Here is a 19575-nt window from a genome sequence, read left to right as displayed (position 1 = left end):
TTGGAAAGCAGAAAACGAAGCTTCTATGGCGTGTGTCTTTGATGGAAAAATAAAAATAATAATAATAATAAAAAAAAAGGTAGGCTTTGTTGTTTCAAATCCTGTACAAGGAGTTTTGCCTAGCAGTGGTTTGGTGGCTAGAACAGTAGTGTCTTTTGGTGAAGATACTTTGTGCAATGCATCTATACTTAACCACCACCTCCTGTATTTAAACTCTCCCTGTACTTCTAGGAGTTGTGTAACATATTTCCAGAATTACACTTCACTCCCGCTGCAGTTTAGTAAGCAAGGGATGCATTTAGTGGAACATTTCCCTTGTAAACCCGAGGCTGTTCTTGTAGCTTTTCTTGGGTCCAGAGTATGGGTCATGCTTTTACAACTGGAGTAAATGCACAGGAAGCAGCTAATGTAGCTGGATCAACAGAACATGTCTTCTGAGTCGTAGGTAGCACTTCCATGGGGACACAGCTCCATACTTGATTAACCTGATCAGAAGATAACAAAAGACGAGTGGTGAAGAGAAAACAGACTTTCAGTTAAAGACAAGAGATGAGACCTGTGGCGCTTGTGTGCTTTCAGTTAGTATTGCATTGTAGGTGTGCTTGTGTTTATGGAGCATATCCATGCTCAGAATTTAGAGGAGGAATGACAGCTATTTCATTTGTGGGTTTTCCCCCTTATCTGAAAACTATCGTCCCGTTTGTGAGATTGCCTGTCAGTCTGCCCTGTTTCTTGTATGCACATCTTGAGCTGCTTCTGGTCGTTTACAGAGACAGGATGCAGGGTGCAATGACATTGGCTCATTCCACAAGTGTAAGTGCAGCCACAGCTCTCCAAAGTGCCACCATATCTCTGTCCAGCCTTTTGTAATGCTGTTTTCTTGCTTTCTGACAGTCCCTTTCATTGTTAGAAGCAAAGACAGTTTTGTCTTGTCATTGTTGCTGTTATTATTATTATCATCATCATTATTGTTCTTGGTGCTTATCCAGATTGAAACCTTTTTTTTTTCCAGAATAGTGACATGCAGCTGTGTTTGAAATGACAGGTGGTGACAGAATTTTGTACCTTAAAGAACTTAGTATGTGTTAGCCATTTCCCAAATATGACAGAGTTTCTTTGCATAGAGTTGCTCAACGTTTATGAAGGAGCTGTGTTCAGTGAGCCATCACGGGCAAAAGTGATGGCTGAACAAACCTGTCACTTACAGAATAAGGTTTCTACATCAGTGGGAGTGATTAAGTATTTGATTATGTAGCATTTGTTATTTACATGGAGAAAAGTGTATTTCTCTTCACATACAGAAAGCAATAGAAATAAACCATTCCTCAGTTTAAAATTACTACTCTCACCAATTTGTATAATCCTCCATCACTTGCATATTAAATCTTTCTCATGCTGTTGTCCTGGTGTAGGAATTGGTCTCTGGCTGCCTGCAAAGCAGTGCCACTGTGTTTTACTGTGGCTGGTACTGCCTTTTTACGCCTTGGGGTGGGGATGTGGTCTCAACGGGCAATTAGTTTGACAGAAAACAGATAAAACCAGCACTTCCTAATATAGCTCTGCTCCTTTCATGCACAGTGGGACAGCTACCTATCTCTCTCCCCAGGTTTGGAAAATGAGCAGATGTGGCAGTATCTCAGTCATGCCTTGACCTCTGAAATATATATAGAGGAGTAAAGCAAGAATACAAAGGTCAAGCTGAGTTAAACCTTGCCAGAGGTGATAAGCAACTTGATACTTCATAGCTATTAAAAAGTGGGGTTGCTATTCACTAAGGATCAAGCTAGGATTAAAGCGTTTTCATATTGCTCCAAATGTGAATGTGTCTGTTGCAAAACGATGTTGAAATGGGGAGAGGGGAGGTTGGGACAAGAGGAAGTGGAGAATGGTGGGACTGGGTAGCAAGTGGGACTATGTCTGTGTGCAGGGAGCTTCTGGAGGAGCCTCAGCTAGGCTGAGCAAGCCCGGTGTGGTGCATGGGCTGCAAGCAAGGAGGAGGATGGGACGCAGCTCTCAGGACTGGCCTTCTGAAGGAATGAGCTTGTTCAGGGCAGATCCATCAAGAGGACTACTGGTATGTCAAATTCTGGGTGGAAACACATAGAAGAATCAAGCGTCATCTTGGTTTGTCTCTTTAGAAAAATTGCTGATGTGACAGTATATGATACGGTGCAATATGGAAAGTCACCAGTGGTGGGCTTAGTACAGGATTTGGGAGAAAGGAATTAGAGTAAAGATTTGGGAGTAGAAATAGTTATGAAGGGTGGGGCCCGGGAGGGTTGACACTGATGAATGTCTTGAAAAATATTAATACAGTAATGCTCATAGTACGGAGAGGGGAGGGAGAATAAAAGAACCAAAATGAGAGATTACTGCTCCAGGAAAAGATGGAGTTATTGCGGAAGTGATGAAATGCTTTAGAGGAATAGAATAGTAGAGCTAAAAATTCAGCTATGAAGAGTGTAATATCATACACTCCAGGAACCTGGATAGAAGTGCTTTGAAATGGAAACCGAAAGGCTTAGGCATCCTGTAATTCACTAAACTTATTAGCATAATGTAGCAATTCAGAAATTAAATGTGATTTTTCTGATACCGTGGGTGCAATCATTTCCAGTGGGCAGGGAAGTGTCACAGTCTAACATAATATACAATTTTGATTAGCATGGCCTAGAAAGAAAGGGGTAAGTAGGATGATCAGAAGGATGTAATAGCTATTTTAGGAAGAACAACTAGAAAGATTAAGATTCTTCAGGATGTCAGACAAGCAACCAGAGCACATTTTTGAAATCATGAGTATACTTGAAAAGGTAGGTAGAGATTGATATAACTCTTTGCCTTTTCTAATACCAGAACATTAGTTCTAGTGTAAGACTAGAAGGTGGCATGTGCAAAACACAAGGAAATTAAGTTAAGCTCTGAAACTCCTCATCACAAGTTATTGTGTTAGCTGCAGAAGTACGTGGGTTTGCAAGGTATTTCATGAAGGAACAGTCTGGTTTGGACTGTTAAATAGATGGATGTGATCTCTGGCTCCAGAAGCCCTTGAACTACACAGAAGTGGAAGCTGGAAAACCTCTGGCCTGACCAGGTATGGCTCTTATGTGCTTCTGAGAATGCACAGAAGTCAGATCTGGGGTTTTCATCCTGGTGAAGCGGAAGCTGAAAGGAAATATTACTGTAATGTAAAAAATACATAGTGGTAGTAGACACAGAAGAGAAGGAAGGACTTTAAGCTCAAGGACAGTGGAAATCAAAGTTGCTGGAAATCCATCAGCAGGAGTGGGAGACTCTGGGAGAAGCTCTAGTTCAGTGTAATGGAAATGAAATAGAGAAAGGGGAACCCCAAATACCCTCATGCTGACTGTGGAATGCTGAAGGGATGGGGTAGAGCAGAAAGCTGTTCAAGAAATAACTGCAGTATTTAGGAATAGGTTTTTAGGGATTATAAACAGGTAGGGGTTATGTGAGAAGTGATGAGTGATAAGCCTTTTCAAGAGGTCCGTATTGGCATTTCCAAGTCAGAGTAGTAAGTAATCCCAAGTTTCTTTAAGCAGCCACATGGTGTATAAAGTTCTAGTCTTAAAAAGGCTTAAACTAGGCTTAAACTGATGTTAAGGAGTAACTAAAATATATGGGTAGAGCTGTATGAAGAGTTAGTTTTGCAGGGGTTTGTGGGGACTAACAGTTGTTGATTCCTCACTTGTGAATTTTCCATTTATCAGTTTTCACACAGATTGCTTTCCTGTCAGCCTGTCAGTGGGCAGTGTGTCTTGTCAAGCCAGAACAAGGAACTCTGATAGATGGAGGTGAAAGACAGTAGGTACAAGTTAGCAAAGTGCTGGATTCTTGTGCTCCTGGAACAGGCTTGTTTGCAGAACTGCTGCCCCAGGAGTCTCTGTGCAGGCTTGTTGCAAGATGGTGACTTGCATCATTAAACCAGAAAGTTGAGATCTAAAAGGCTAGATCCTGAAGAGCTTCCAGAGCTGGGTAAGACAACTGATCTGTTTCTGTTCAGTGGCGTGTGAAACTATCACATTTGATAGTGTTGTGTTAGTATGGAAGCAGTATGATGATAAAATTGCTTCTGCAGTAAACTGAAAAACAGTTAACTGTTTGCAGTTACCCTAGGAACATCTAAAAGTTAACCCTTGCTGCTGAGAGCTTTTGAGACTATTCACCATGTGCGTAGCTCAAGGTGGAAGAGACTGTTTTGGCATGTCAGTCTGACTTCCTATAAAACAATCAGATACTTCACTTACAGACTTTTTTTTTCCCTGGCTGAATATTTTTCAGAAAAGCTGAAATTTCCCAGTCACAAAGTATCTTACAGATGTTCTTTTATGAAGGAAAGTGTTCGACCCAATCACTAAAGCTTCCAGAGTGTGCCTGATGTCAGCAGTACAGTTTCTTCAATTCAGTATTCTGCTGCGTAGTTTTAAAACTATTATAAGAAGAAACAGGAGGACAGTAATAAAATTCTTAGGATTATTTTGCTAGGAATTATTTGGTTTAAAATCTTGAAGACTTTTATTTTGAGCTATGGTGACTGGAAGGATCTTCACATATCATCAGATATAATCCCTTGTTGCAGCTGTGTAAATCTTTCATAAACAAATCATAGTACATTTTAAGGTTTCTTTAGTCTCTGCTAGGTCAACCGGAAAGCTGTCCCAGAAATTCCTTTCTCTGTTGGTTAAACCTCTAATATGATATAGCTTATGCATACTTTAATGTTGGCATGAGAATAACTTAAATAGATTCTTCACTTTCCTTGTGCTTCTCCTTTCCCTAGTCCCACAGGACAACCTTCTTTGTCTTCATTTTGCAGCTAAACAAACCAAGTTCTCTCAGTTTCCTCCTGTGCAGTAGGGCTGCATTTTCCTTGGCTATCTTAATAGTCCTTGTCTACATGTATTTTAGCTTGGAGAGCTAGCTAGCTTCCACAAATGTTTTTGCCTACATGAAGGATTTATTGCACACCCATAGCTTTGAAGCATATTCTTACATACTAGGGGTTTGAACAAAAGAATGGAAAGCCGGGGCAGTAAACAAGACATGCGGTCTCCGACTGTCTTGTGCCATTTGCTCAGGGTGGATTCATCAGTCGTAGGCAGTTTGAAAACCATAACTCATTTCCTCTGTTTGCTTCAGTCAGTTCTCTAATCTCATGTCCATTAAGAGTTATCTCTGAATAATGAATGGAGAATCCATTAAGAAGGGGAAAGGGCAAATATAGTACTTATTAAAAAAAAAAAAAAAGGCAGGGGGGGAACACTCCAGGTTCTTTGCTTTTTCCCTCTCCAGCTTTCTTTTCATCCATTAGCTTAGCTTCAGTTGCCAGAAAAAACACTGGAGGAGTTAACTAAGCAAGTTAGTTGTAGGCGCATAGGACGTGACAAGCAATGAGTAACAACTAAGTGCTGCCAATGCCAAGTTTTGTAAAATCAGTCTGAATTCTTACTGTGATGGCTACTGGCATTGTCAAGAGGGGAAGAACAGCAGATGCTGTATGTCTTGATGTTTTTGGTAAGGCTTTTCTGACACTGTCCTGCGTGATATGAGCAAGTTAGGGGGAAGTGACTTAGGTGAAGATGCTATCAAGTAGATACAAAACTCATGGTGAGGGAAAATAAACTATGTGTGAGTTAAGAGTTCTGTTGAGATATTTTGCAGGAGTCTGTCTTGAGTTTCATGATAGGCAATGTTTTCTTTAACAGTTGGGATAAGGGAATAGAGAGTATGATTATTGTATTTAAGCTAAGCAGGAAAAGATGAAGTTGCAAAGTATAAATTGTGTAGAGGGCTGGATTATAATTCAGATTGCTTTTGACCGATTGGAGAAATGTCATTGAAAACAGTCTTGTGAAATTCAGTAGAGGCAAATGCAAAGTTAGCAAGTTCAGTATGTATAATCAATTACTCAAATGTCAGAAAAATCTGCTTAATAATGAGGAAAGGGAGCGGGATGCATAAACAGGCATGCCCAAGTCTTCTAGCAAATATTCCTGTATGAGGCTGGTAAGTTGGAGTATTGTCCTGGTTTTTGCTTAGACATGGGTGAATTGGAGGGAGTCCAGAGAGAGCAACAGGTGAGGCTGTGTATCTTAGACGTTTGGCCAGTGAGTAAGGTCTAAAGAACTTGAGGTGGCTTGAGAAAATTCAGAGAAGGTGCAAGAGCTGTGTTTGAGTATACAAAATTAGTTGTAGAAAGAAGGGAAATTAACTCCTCTAGTTACCTATGAAAGGTAAAACAAGGCTTGACGGCCTTAATTTGCACTAAGGAAGACCCAAGTGTGCCATCAGGAGACACTTCCAAATGGGACAGAAAGGAGATGAGAGAGGGGGATTCAAGCCAGCAATCGTCAGAAGTCTCCAGCAGAAGATCAGGCATCTTTCAGGAATAATGTGGGTATCCCTCAACATTTTGTAGAGCCAGGGAATGGACTAGATGGCCTCTCGGGGCTACTGCCAGTGAGCCAGACCTCTGTGCAGCATGGCCTGTCAGAACATCTCTGAACAAAGTGGTGCTTGGATTTAGGACCTGCCCCTGTTCCTCCTCCCCTGCTCTTTGCCCTCTTCTTGGTGTTTGTCATCTCCTAGGAGAAGATAAAATCTCAGGAGCAATCAGCCTCGAAACTGTGATCCTGGGGTCTGAGCCAAACAGAGCTGATAAGACTCTGAGAAGAAACTTTGTAGAGCATTTCCCCTGCATCTCAGAAGCTTTTCCTCCATGCCATTTTCAGATTTCAAGGCTTTTCATTTACTTCCCATTGGCCAACTGATACTTGGCCAGAAATCTGACGTGTGCTTAAACAAATTGATCTGGCAATTACAGTCAGCGTTTGTTGGTTCAACTGTAGGTGGTGGGGCGGTGGGGAGAGGTGAGTTTTCACAGGACTCTGTGCCTGGCGGTGTCCATGTTCTGCCAAGGCATTTACTGTGACCTCAGGAACAGTTGAGAGGGAAATGAGTTGAACTAGTTCAACTGCAGTCCATCATCTTTTCTGAGGTTACTCATTTATGAGCAAGGAAATGTGGATCTGTGGGTTGGGAGGGAACACTGTATCTTTCTGAAGGCGGTTAGGGAATGTGTAATCTCAATTTAGACCGGTTTAAATTTGGAGACACCTTTGATTCTACCTTGTCATAGAATCATCAAATCATAGAATGGTTTGGGTTGAAAGGGACCATTAAAGGTCCAACTAGTCCAACTCCCCTGCCATAAGCAGGGACATCTTCAACCAGATCAGGTTGCTCAGCGCCCCGTCCAACCTGACCTTGAATGGTTCCAGGGATGGAGCATCGACCACCTCTCTGGGCAACCTGGGCCAGTGCCTCACCACCCTCACAGTACAGAATCTCTTCCTTATATCTAGCCTGAATCTACTCTCTTTTAGTTTAAAACCATCACCCCTTGTCCTGTCACTACAGGACCTACTAAAAAGTCTGTCCCCATCTTATAAGCCCCCTTAAAGGCCGCAATAAGGTCTCCCTGGGGCTTTCTCTTCTCCAGGCTGCACAACCCCAACTCTCTCAGCCTGTCCTCATAGCAGAGGTGTTCCAGCCCTCGGATCATTTTTGTGACCTCCTCTGGACCCGCTCCAACAGGTCCATGTCTTTCTTGTGTGAATAGTGTTACTGAAAACTGTCTGTAAACACGTAATCTGTTAGGTTTATGTCCTCCAAAAGACACTGTAGAATATGTGATTAACTACGAATTCTCAATGTAGTGGCAAGCAGGTTTGCTTAACCAAATCTCATGCATTCCATCAAAGATCTCAGAATGAGATGGGAATATAAATAGTCATTAATCTTGCATGATCAATTTTCAGCATATTGCTTATAGAAATCAACAATTTAATGTTACAGTACATGTCCTAGGTTTTTTTTATACACTTTGATCTAAAATTTCAGGAATATACATTTGTAAGACCAACTTAGAGGTTTATAAAACTGATCTGAAAACAAAATTCCTCTCAGTGTTAAGTCTGAGTTCCAGAAAATGTTGTGTGATTGTCTTCGTGGCTGCTCAGCAGCTGCTGAAATGAAAAGGGATCTTCTCAGGCATCGTGGTGGTGTTGACTGGATAATTGGGTCAGGTCATAGTTGGTTGCAGTTCCAGACTCTCCTGTCTTTGACAGTGGCACTGCTAAACAACCTACAACATTTTGGGAACTTCCTACAGAAACTTGAGTACTGAGTCAGCTGGGTTTGTGCCATGTCTAATCAGGCTGGTCAGTGGTTATGGTATGTAACTTAAAAATTGTAGATAGAGTTTTTTATGTTCATTTGGGAAAAACTGGTCAGTAACAGGAGAGGGTGTCTGGGACAGTGACATTTCTGGGGTTATTCAGATGCTCCCACTGCTGGAGCTCACAGTCCTGTCAAAGTGTTGGTAGAAGATTTCTTGCTCCTGTTTTCATGCTGTCTGCTACTGGCTTCCACAGAGGCTCAGAAGTCTTTGAGATGCTTCCTGAGATATGAGACTTGGCAATAACAGTTTCTCCTTTTGGGTGCAAGTTTCAAGTTGTCAATAAAAATACAAAGTCTAAAATTAACGAATTTCTACAATGACTTGATACTGGGTTTACTTATTGTGGTAGTATACCAGAAGAGCTACTGCAACGTACCACTTTGCTGTTCAACAGATCGCTTCATCTTCTTGACGCCTTAGTCCTGTAAGCCCAGTTAAGCAGACCAGTGTCTTTTGTCTCTGTCATAGTTGACTCTGAAGTGTGGTTTTAAAAAAAACAATCGCCTGTAAAATAAAATCCAAAAGAGAAGCTTCAAACCCTATGTTTCTGTACCCTCATGAGCCTGGCTTGCTGAGGCTTGCCCTTTTTGTTCTCTGAGTGTTCAGCTACACCTGGGAGGGAGTGGGGCTTCCTTGAAGCTGCTGCTGATGCACATTGGAGTGTGTCCTACCGCTCTTCAAAAACATTGCACATCCCTTGGTAGTAGTGCAATACAGCATGTGCTGGGCCATGCACACTTGTCTGGTAGATATACCATGCTGGTTTCTTTAGAGTATGCCTCTGATATGTACTCTTGTCTGTTTTCCGCAGGGATACAGCCGGGCAGGAACGATTTCACACCATCACCACCTCCTATTACAGAGGTGCCATGGGGATCATGCTAGTATATGACATCACCAATGCCAAGAGCTTTGAAAACATCAGCAAGTGGCTCAGAAACATAGATGAGGTGAGTAATGTTTCTAAGATTCTGGAATTGAGCTGTTTGTTGTGACCCATAGAGCATGTGATGAGTCCCACAGAACTCAGCTTCTGGATTGCAGCTTCTGCTTCTACCCTGGCAGAAGGTGTAAATTAACGCAGGGGTTTGGGTTCTGGTTTTTGGCCATCCTATGTTCTATGTTCCCTGCCTCAAGCCTCCCTTCAGCAATGGCGTGAAGGATCACAGCACTACGCAGGGGCTACTGGTGTCCTAAAACGTCAAACTTGTACATGAGCAAACTTTGTGCTGGAGAATACTTAGAGGTAAGGAATACATCTTCTGGGCACTGCAGTTTTCAGGAGGAGCTGCCACCACAAGGTGGTGTGCAGAGGAGCAACACTAAGCCATAAGCTGTAGAGTAGCTGTAGAATATGTCACTTCTAGTACTAACCTATTTTATAAGGATGACTGTGTAAATCCTCAAAGATAATTAAATATGATCACCTTTGCTCCCTCAAAATTGATGAAATATTTGCAAGCTTATCATGGCTGTTGCAGGTAGTATGGCAAACTGCTGTTGTTGAATGTTGGCAAACTACTCAAAACCTGCATAGCTGATTTGTATCCTTGTTAGAGTACCAAACAAGGAGGCTAGGAGGATTTCAAGCAAGGACAAGTGAAGCAGAATAAACTGATGTGGAAACCTTTAGTGCCTGGATCCCCAAGAGTTCATTCTCCTGGAGTTCTGAGATGTTAGAGTGGCACAACTGTTGGTTGTTGCTTTTGTTATGCTATTCCCAAATGGAATAAATGTTTGGATTTTCCAGCTTCATTATTTTCCTAGAAAGCATGAAGACAGCCCTGTAGAACTGACCGTCAGCAGGTGGGTGTTGTCAGGCATTGCTAATTGAAGCTGGTGAAAGGTTGTTAAAGAGCAAACATGTGATATTGGGACTTTAATTTCCTAGTGTGAGAAATGGGAAACTATATTGCTTATGGAAAGGTACGTGTTTTGGTGGGTACAGAAGGGAGGTTGGGGGGAGTTAAGGCAGCACAGGAAGAGACTCAGCAATGAGTTGAATGTAAACTTGAAACCAAGGCCTTTAGATTCTGCAGTTGCTTTATTTAAAAAATTCAGTAGTATCCAGGAAGTTGGGTAATGGATCTCATTCATACCATTGTGTCTGAGTAGCAAGTGGTTTTGCTGACCTCATGTTTTTAAATCTGTGTCACACAGACCTCTGCATCTGATTTCAGGTGCATTGTGAAGGCTGCATGGTTACTGCAGTTTTATAAGGGACGTTTGACACCTTAGGAAGCTTTTTTTATCATGGAAGAAGTTCGCTAACGGAGTGCATTTGCAGAAATGATGGGTGAAGTCATCCTCTGGGGTTCTAGATGCAGTGTTGAGGCTTCTCGCTGTGGCAGGTTTTACCCACTCGCATACAGGATTATTGCAAATGATAGTTGTGAAGGGAATAACTAAGTGTTTTGGTTGTACAAGGAGTTAATATTGCCAAGGATATTCTCTCAAGGAGGAGGATTTTTAATAAGCAAGCTGCTGTTCTGAATTGCTGTTCTGTGCAAGGAGGCTCTTCTACAACATACTTAAGGCTTGATTTAGAAATAACTAGGAAACCTAGAGATGTTACACCTTCATTCTTGCTAAATACTTCATTATTTAAAGTTTGCACATTCTGCAGAGGTGTACTATGCCATGCACTTTTGCTTTGGGCTAGTAGGAATTAGTTGAGTTGCGCAAGTGCACAGTTTTCCATGTTGGGGCTGGCTGTGTTTGAAAGAAGTCTGTTGCTGTGTAAGCAGTTTTGTGTGTGTGTATGAAAAGTTAAGATTTTTGGAGTCTTATTCTACATGGTATCTTAATCTTTGCTGTCTGGTTGCTCTTCCTCCTTGTGACCTGAAGGAAAAAAAACTGTGGGTGATTTTCCTCGGGTTATTACTGTAAGCAGGAGTACTGGGTACGTGGATCTCTTGCCTCTCCAGTTCTATTAATAACGCTACAGTAAAGTAGTATTAAGGCTGTTGGAGTGAAAGTAAATTCAGATTAGACTTTCCAAGCAGCTTCTCATGGCAGGTTTCAAAGTACTTCCGTTATCCACTTAAGTGATGCTTTGTGCTGTGGCTGCTGGAACATTTCTGCTAGTCTGGTGGTTGTCTTTGGCATGTTCTTTCCTTACTATGATGGATATTGGCAGTACTTCAATAACTGAACAGCCAAGGTATTTTTGCTCATTCAACATTCCTTGAGAAAGCATTGGCACTCGCTTTTGCCTTACAAAGGGGATTCCCTGTGTATGCGGTCCCCCTTTTCTTTGGATCCTGAGCATTGGTGTGGTGCTTGCTTCCATTTTCCCTTTGCAGTGTCCTGGTTTATGGGTGCTTGGTATACAGTCTGCATTCTGTTTCACTGCGTGAGTTTGTCAACTTCTGTGTGAAGTACTTCACAGATAGAGCTAAGGCACAAAGCTGACATGCAGTCTTGTTCTGATGATTGCGACATCAGAGGAACAGCATGATGCTGGAGAGCTGTAATTTCCTTTTGTTAGTTAACTTGTAATTTTTTTTTTTAGAGGAGTTACCAAGCAAAAGCGTTTTTTACTAACTTGGTTATTTGGCTTTGTGGTTGTTGAAAGCATAGTTGCAATTGTTAAGGAGACTTACCTGTCTACAATAAAACTATGCGAAGAACCCTTTAAACACCAAAAAAGTAGTAGTGTCAGCTGGAGCTGCTCCAGTGCATGAAGCTTGATTGTTGGCACCTGTAGACATGGGTGCTTCTTGTCCTGTGATGTTCTGTAGGATCACTTCTGTAATGTGCTTGTCTAGTACACATAAAACCTGACACCTCTAAGTGCCAGGCAGGAAGCTGATTCTTTTCCCACGTCACTGAATGCAAACTAACAAAGATTTGGTAGGCAAGCATCATTAACTAGAAGGATCTGGGTGGCAGAACAGCACTTAGTCCTTTTCAGAAAGGAAGACTTCACACTTAAAACTTCAGAAATAAAAAGGAAGGGGGAAAATAACGGGCATTGGGATGGTGATAGAGCTGTTAAACCTGTAGCTGTTGTCTCATTCCACTTCCATGTTATATAAACAACTTAATCTAAAGGCACTGTCTGAAGAATGATTTCTAGCAGTCTTTGTTACAACTTGGGAAAGTGCAGGACACCAAGACCTGTAGATGTTTGCCTGGACTTCAAACAGCCTGGAAGTACAAAAGTGAAGTAGATATTTACTGCTTGTTGGGGAGACGTGTAAACCTGTCTCTTGTCTCATTTTAGCATGCCAATGAAGATGTGGAGAGGATGCTGTTAGGAAACAAGTGTGACATGGAAGATAAAAGAGTTGTCCCTAAAGCAAAAGGTGAACAGGTAAGTGTCAGACAAAAACTTGCTTATCAAAGTAATCAAATCAGTGCGAAGACTTCCCTCCATCTCCAGGTGGTTGAGATGCCACAACAGGATGTGCCAGGGAACGAACAAGGTAGCTGGATTTGCTAATGGTTTGTAAGTCTAGGGAATGTTTTCTCAGAAGCCACACTGCAAACAACTGCCATGAATGGAATGAGTTCAGCTGCACTTTCTGCTTTCTTTGATAACAAAGGATGCCTGAAAATTTTTAGTTAAGTTACTTACCATGTGACAGGCTTGTATGGTATCTGTTGTCTTGTGTTCAGACATGGACTTGTGATTTAATACACTTTAATTGCTGTTTCTGAACCATTAAGTTCCGAATCTTCTTTTGTGACACTTTGCCTAGCTAGTACTTCTGATGCCTGCTACAGCTGAAAATATATTCAATGCTTATAAATGCTGCTAGTCCTGAAGTTAGAGCAGCACCAATTGAATAACTCCGCAGTAATGCTAATCATCTTCTTTCTTTTTTGGTTTAGATTGCTAGGGAGCATGGTATTAGGTTTTTCGAAACTAGTGCAAAAGCAAATATAAACATTGAGAAGGCATTCCTCACATTAGCAGAAGACATTCTTCGAAAGGTAGGTACTTCCAAGATTAGTTGGAAAAAAAGCCCCTAAAATTTCAGCTCCTATTGCTTTTGATGTTTACCTGAATTGTTGCAGCTTTTGACTTTGGCATGCTAAGACAAACCAGTCCCTGAAGGAGGAGTATTGTACATCGAAAGCTTCTAAAGTTTGTTTGATGTTTCATTATTGTAGAGGTACCATGTGGAGTGAGTAGTATACATCAGAGAGTGAAGGAACGTAAGCTTGTAGTTGTTTGGCCTGTAAACTCATGGTTATGTTGTATGTGTGCTTGGAATTAAAACACTTTGGTTGGTGTAGAAGAGAATTGTCCTCTCCCTGCCACCATCTCCATCAATATGCAACACTGTCTAAAAACTCTTGAGTGCCTGTTGGGAAGAGTTTAGATGTGGTTGATAGACCAGATGAACGAGCTCTGTCACTTCCTACCTTGTTTCCAATGATTAGCCCTCTTGGCCTCTGCATTTCATTGGAGGCTTTATTGGACGGTTGTATTGCAACCGAGAGAAGAATGTGGATCACCAGTTCATCCTGGTGGTTGGTTCCCCTTCCTGAAATGTACAGTGTACCATAAAGGTGGTTGTCTTGTCTGTGGCCTGTACCCAGATCTTTGTACGCCCAGAGCTACAGGGTACTGCTGTCCTTGTATCCCCGATATCTTTTATGAGTAGAAAATGCATCGGCTTCCAAGAGCTGCCACTGTTGTGTTGCAGGATTGAGCTGGGCTGGATACATGGGTGGCTCCAGGGCTGGTTCCAGTTAGATGATGTACTCCCATAGCCAAGGGCTTGATTTACACAGTAAAACCCCTGTGCTACCACGTTCCTGCTTACGATCAGGTCGTGCCTCTCCAGTGCTGAAGCTCTGTGGAGCTCAAGAGATGTGGGTCAGCCAACTCTAGCATATGTGCTTTTGCCCCTAAACGAATGACCCTGTGTGTTTTTTCTGTGCTCCAGCTTAGTGGTAGGGGCTGCCCTGTATTGAGACTGCCTTCATCAATGTCTTCCACCGCTCTCCTGCATGCATGCTATTGATAATGTCATCTGAGTTAATTGGTTAGAAATTGAGTGCAATGTCAATGTTGAATCTTTTCACAACCCTTTTAAATACACATCTGCTCAACAATGTCTGGTTCGCTGTTGTAGTTCTGAGTTGTTTCTTAATCAGTTTTTGACAAGCTTTATGTGAGAAACGGGATGAAAATCCCTGGCCTTTTGTAAACAGGAGGTCAGGCTAGCAAGTCTTACTGACCCTTTTGACCTTTAAATTTTTATTTTGGGCCTCAGTGTATTTATCCAAAGAACAGGGGGGTTTGCTTTTGCAAGGCTGTGACAAAAAGAAAAGGAATATAGAGACTAAACTGCAGTATTTTCATGAATGCTTAGGTTAGTTTCTAAACAGCTGAAAGTAGATGTTAGCATCTGATCAAAACCACTTGACTTTGATTTTTTGCTTTGGTCTAACCAAGTTTACATCCCGTGACGCAGACGAGCCTGTTTTGTCCGCTGCCTCGGAAACCGGTGTCCTGGTTGACTGGAAGGCAGATGCTTTTGAACAACCCCTCTTTATCCATAAAATACTGTGTGGTTTTTTAAGGTCATTAGTTCACATAATTTAACTTCAGCTTGTGTTAGTTACATACTGTGATTTACTTACTCCACCAAAGTCTAAGTGTCAGTTCTAAGAGTGGGATCTAGAAATAGGTTTAGTTTACTTTGGGATGGTCCATGTTCAAAAGTTGTTTGTTTGTTTGTTCCCCCCTTCTTGCCCCCAGCTTTCCAGTTGTTGTTTATTTAAAACAAAACAAACAAAACCAATCCCCTTAAATTGGTTTTGCATACTTTTGCTGGAGGGGGGAGGAGGATTCATTATGTTTCTGTGGAGCTCTTTGTCCATAGTTTATTGATAATATTATTTGGTGATGTAAGTCTCTTTGTAAGCAGCTATCTCTTCAGCTCTGAATACTTTATTTCAGAATATCTCAAGAGTCATCTAACTCTTTTTACTTGTCTCATTGCAGACCCCTGTAAAAGAGCCCAACAGTGAAAATGTAGATATCAGCAGTGGAGGTGGGGTGACAGGCTGGAAGAGCAAGTGTTGCTGAACATTCTCCTATATCACCAATCGCCATCCACCGCCCCTTTTTTCTCGCTGCAAAACAAACCACTCTGCCCGTTTTTAACCTTAAACCAATTTTGTTCCTCATCTTAACAAGCTCCTGTCTCCCTTTGTTTTTCTGTTTAGGACAGCTTGCATACTATAATTTTCTCAACAACATGTATAGGAAAATCATTTCCGTGACTTCATTTTTTAATGTACCTGCTCAACTTACCACTACGTTTTGGTTGTATTATAGTCCCGTTCCTCCTGACATTAAAACATATAGCAATCATATTCAACTCTATTCTGCAAATTGTATAAGAATAAAAGTTAGAATTAACAATTTATTTTGTACAACAGTGGAATTTTCTGTCATGGATAATGTGCTTGAGTCACCATATTCTCTAGATGCATCAGCAAAAGAGCCAGGAAAACACTCATTTTCGCCTTGAGTCTGTGAATGGGGTTTATTTTGTCCTGTGCCTTATGTGGAAAGGAACTTTTGTTTTCTTTTTCTTTTCTTTTCTTCTGGTGGAAGCATGTGCAGGAGATGTACCATCCATACTTGACCATTTTAAAATACTGAACTCTTTTGTGATTGCTTTCTGTAACTGTTGGTGTAATGCATCGAGGACAAAGGGTGGTGCAAAAAAAAATAACTACATTTAATCTGCTGTGTCTCCTTTTTGGTGATCTAGCCATTCAGAACTGTTCCTGCTGCCATTTTTTTTTTCCTCACTTGCGGCTCTTTCCTTTTGCCTGCATGCTGCTTTTATTTGCATTTCTTCATGGTGTGATGTGTTAATTAAAAGGATGGCAACGTGGTATGTTTGCCAAAAATTTAATACAAAGCACTGATTTAGCTTTCAAGGTAAAAATGTTGAAGATACCTACTAATTTCCCTCTAGCCAATGTCAGTTCACTAGTATATCTTCTCTCTCCTCCTGCATAGCCGTTGGGTTTTATGATATGGAAGAGTTATTTGCATGCACTAGTTTTTCTATGGAGGGTGATGTGGTTGTCTACTTTATGTGTATGAATATAACATGCAATTCCCAAACTGACAGCAGTTAACATTAACTTTTAAGTTCTCTCTTACTGTTAGCCGCTCCAACAAGTTGTTCAGTAGCCTAGCAAAAGGCTGAGTGAAACTAGATTAAAAAAAAAAAAAAAAAAGAAAGGAGAAAAAAAAAAGTTGGCAGTTTAATTTATTACCTCCCTGAAAACTTTCCATTTTCCAGTGTTAAAAGCTGAGTCATTGGTACTTGGGTCAGTCTTGCTCCCAGTCCCGCGCTGTGGGAACGTGGTGGGTGATCCCAGCAGGGCTGCTCAGCTCCCCCTGGGATTAACTTGCTTTTCCAGCTCGCCTTCTGCGTTGCCTCGGCCAGGCTCCGGTGTCACCGATGGCATGGCTTAGTCATTTCTGAAAGGAAGGGGGTTAAGGACTGCCAGTCTGACGCTGTCGACTGCTCCTGCCGAACTGGGCGTTCAGTCTGCAGGAGTGTTTGTACGTTCACTTGCCTTGCATTTAAAATAACCACGTAGGGGAGCTGCTCCAGCCAAGGACAAAAAGATATTTTAAATAGATGCTTCTCCCCCCCGCCCCCAAGCCTCACATTCTCCTTTAAAGTTGGACAAGCTTGTGCCTTGCTCTTGTCCGCTTGAGTTTTGGACTGCCTTTGGTAAATAATGAAAGTAGTAAATAATGCTGATTTAATTTTAATGAAGTGATGGTGTTTTAACATTGAACTTCTAGTTTCGAACGGCTTCCCGTGTAGTAACTTGACCAAGGTGTCTCCCTTTTCCACTGTATTTTGGCATTTTGTCTCCGTGTGTGTTAACCCTTCCCAGTCGAGTGGCTGTTGGGGTCGGGCAGGACCCTGGGACTGGCGGATAAATCGGCACCGCTGTGTTTCTCACATCCCACGCCTGCCGGTCAGCGTTGTAAATAGCGTACGGCTACCTTTTGGTTAAATCTGCACTTTCTAACATTATCAAAAAGGGAAAAATGGAGAAATATACATCAAGGGTTTTTGGGTTTTTTTGTATAATCCTTGTTTTAAACGTGAGCTTTTTATTTGCTTCCAGGGGCTTGGCTCCCTCTGTGTAAATCCCTCGGGATCCTTTGTAGACGCTGTGTTTGTTGCAAGCCAACAGGTAGAGAACAGGCCACTCGCTGGTACTACTAGCTACCACCTCCGTTTCCTATTCTCCTTACCGAGCTAATAAACTGAAATATTTCTAGACGGTCTACTTCTGTTTATATAAAAAACATGAATTTTAACTGCGTGGCTTGGCTTTGTTTTGTGTTGTGGAGTGCAAGGCCCAGCCCAGGAGGAGTGAGCAACAAGAGTCGATGCAGATGCTTTAAAAAAAGAAAAAAAAAAAAAGTAATAATAATCATGTTGGAGGAATTTGCAGTAACTTTATTTCTGCCGGTATCTAAACTTCCTGCTAGCTAGCAAACTAACTGCTTGTGAAACCTCTACTTGGAAGACACCCCCCTCCCCAGCCCTGTGTGTGGAATAAAGCCTAAGGCCAGCCTAGAAAAGGATGCAAAAGCAGCTTTTCCCGCGCCAGCTGCCCCGGTGCCGGCGGTGCCACCGCAGAAGGGGGGGCTTTAGCTGACCCGGCCAGCGGAGGAAGACTCGGCGCTACCTTTTTGTCACGGCAAAAAATGTAACTTGATTAAATTGGTCGTGCTAAACTAAAACCCGAGGTTGAATCTATCCTACAACTGGGTTAACCGCTTTCTGTTAAGTGCTTCGGCGCTGCCCGGGGGAGCTGCCGGTGCCGCGGCGGTGCGGGGCAGGGGTAAACGCGGCGCTTTGTGCTCTCGGACTCGGATGGTGAAAAAACAGCATCAACTTAAGGTCTAGGATTAATTCCCATGCCTACGATTTTTTACTTAATCTTTTAATATTTTTGCTACTCCACTCTGGCTTTTTATTTAAAACACATTCTTTTGTACCACTTACTGTATCAAATTGTATAAAAGATCACTGTCCCATTCTTGGTCATACCAAGAGCAAATAAAAGCTTTTATAAACTTGCATTGGTTACTTCCTCGGCCCCATTAAATTCCCTTTCGCCAAGCCTCGGCTGGGGCCCTGCGTGCCGGCAGGGAGCAGGCTGAGCACCGGCCCCCCTTGTGGCTGCCCCTTGGAGAAGGTGGGTGCCGGGGCTGGGACAAGCCCCCCCCAAGCCTTTGGGCCAAAGAAAAGCTTTGCACCCAGGCTATAGTTGCTCTTAGGGCAGCTGTGACGGCTTGGACACAAGGATAAAGCCTGGAAAGCGCAAACTGGTCTCTTATTTGGAAGAAGTTGTTTGGCTGGGGCTAGAGCTGCTCTTTTCTGTCTTTTTTTTTTACAGAAAAGCTTTAGGCTGTTGTTTTTTGAGGGCATTGCTAAGTGCGATGGCGTGTCTGAGGCTGCTGGCATCTGCCCGCTCCTCCCGTGGATCCTCCGTGGGTGGGGGTACACCTGGCTCTTGGGCTGGTGACTGCAGCACCCCGGGGACCCCCGGCTCCTTGGGGAGGACCTTTGCAAACCCGTGGAAGGAAAGCGGCTGTTTCGGCCCTTCCCTCTGCAGCTGTGGGTTGTGTGGCTGCGAACTATGGGCGGCTTTTCCAGCTCTCCAAGAGCCCCCGCTGCTGGCTGGTGTTTATGGCCGAGCCGATGTCCTTCTCCACCGAGCAGGATCCGATCGCCCTTGCCAGTTCCCTCTCCACAAGATCTCCTGCCCGGGGGGAGCGGGTGCCCCCTGGGGTCTCCCACAGCCTTCAGGTGCTCCTGGGTTGGGGGTGTCACCCCCCTGCAAAGGCTGGGCGAGGGGCTTGTCCCCATCCCGCCATGGCATGGGATGGCAGAGCAGGGACGTGCTTCTCCCTCTTCCGTCCCGCTGCCATGGTGTCGGTAGCCGGGAGAGGGTGTTTTTGTGCCGCTGTGGGTAATAAAGCTGACGCTGAGGCTGCAAGAGCAGCCCCCGGGTCCCCCTCGGAGGGGGGACAAGGCCATGAGGAGCAGCTCAATGATCCCGAATCCTTCCCATCCCTGGAGACTCATCAGCTTTTTGTGGTGGGGAGGGAAGAATTCGTCCCAGGCCGAGCTGTCGCCGTTGCCAGGATCTGGGGCCTCAAGCTCTGTCCTCACCTCTGCTCCATACCTGTCTCTGCTCCTTCCCCATCCCATCCTTGCTCCCTTCCCACCCCTGCTCCTTCCCTGTCCCTGCTCCTTCTCATCCCCGCTTTCCCATCCCTGCTCCCTTCCCAT

The 19575-nt window shown here is 43.1% G+C and overlaps 2 protein-coding genes across 2 annotated transcripts in view; both read left to right on the top strand.

Moving 5' to 3' along the window:
* The window catches only part of RAB10 (RAB10, member RAS oncogene family), a 44194-nt gene extending 28234 nt beyond the window's left edge, over positions 1 to 15960 (top strand). Inside the window, exons 3-6 of the mRNA XM_010565872.1 lie at positions 9069 to 9207; positions 12486 to 12575; positions 13097 to 13198; positions 15225 to 15960. Of these exons, the coding sequence (XP_010564174.1) occupies positions 9069 to 9207; positions 12486 to 12575; positions 13097 to 13198; positions 15225 to 15308 (415 nt within the window). The 3' untranslated portion in view covers positions 15309 to 15960. The remainder of the gene's footprint in view (positions 1 to 9068; positions 9208 to 12485; positions 12576 to 13096; positions 13199 to 15224) is intronic.
* A 2759-nt stretch (positions 15961 to 18719) lies between these two features.
* Positions 18720 to 19575, top strand: part of GAREML (GRB2 associated, regulator of MAPK1-like) — a 6709-nt gene continuing 5853 nt past the window's right edge. Inside the window, exon 1 of the mRNA XM_010565909.1 lies at positions 18720 to 18780. Within this exon, the coding sequence (XP_010564211.1) occupies positions 18720 to 18780 (61 nt within the window). The remainder of the gene's footprint in view (positions 18781 to 19575) is intronic.

This window comes from Haliaeetus leucocephalus, unplaced genomic scaffold, assembly GCF_000737465.1.
Source record: "Haliaeetus leucocephalus isolate CR32 unplaced genomic scaffold, Haliaeetus_leucocephalus-4.0 Scaffold197, whole genome shotgun sequence".
Classification (NCBI taxonomy): domain Eukaryota; kingdom Metazoa; phylum Chordata; class Aves; order Accipitriformes; family Accipitridae; genus Haliaeetus; species Haliaeetus leucocephalus.
This window is presented reverse-complemented; position numbering and strand designations above follow the sequence as displayed.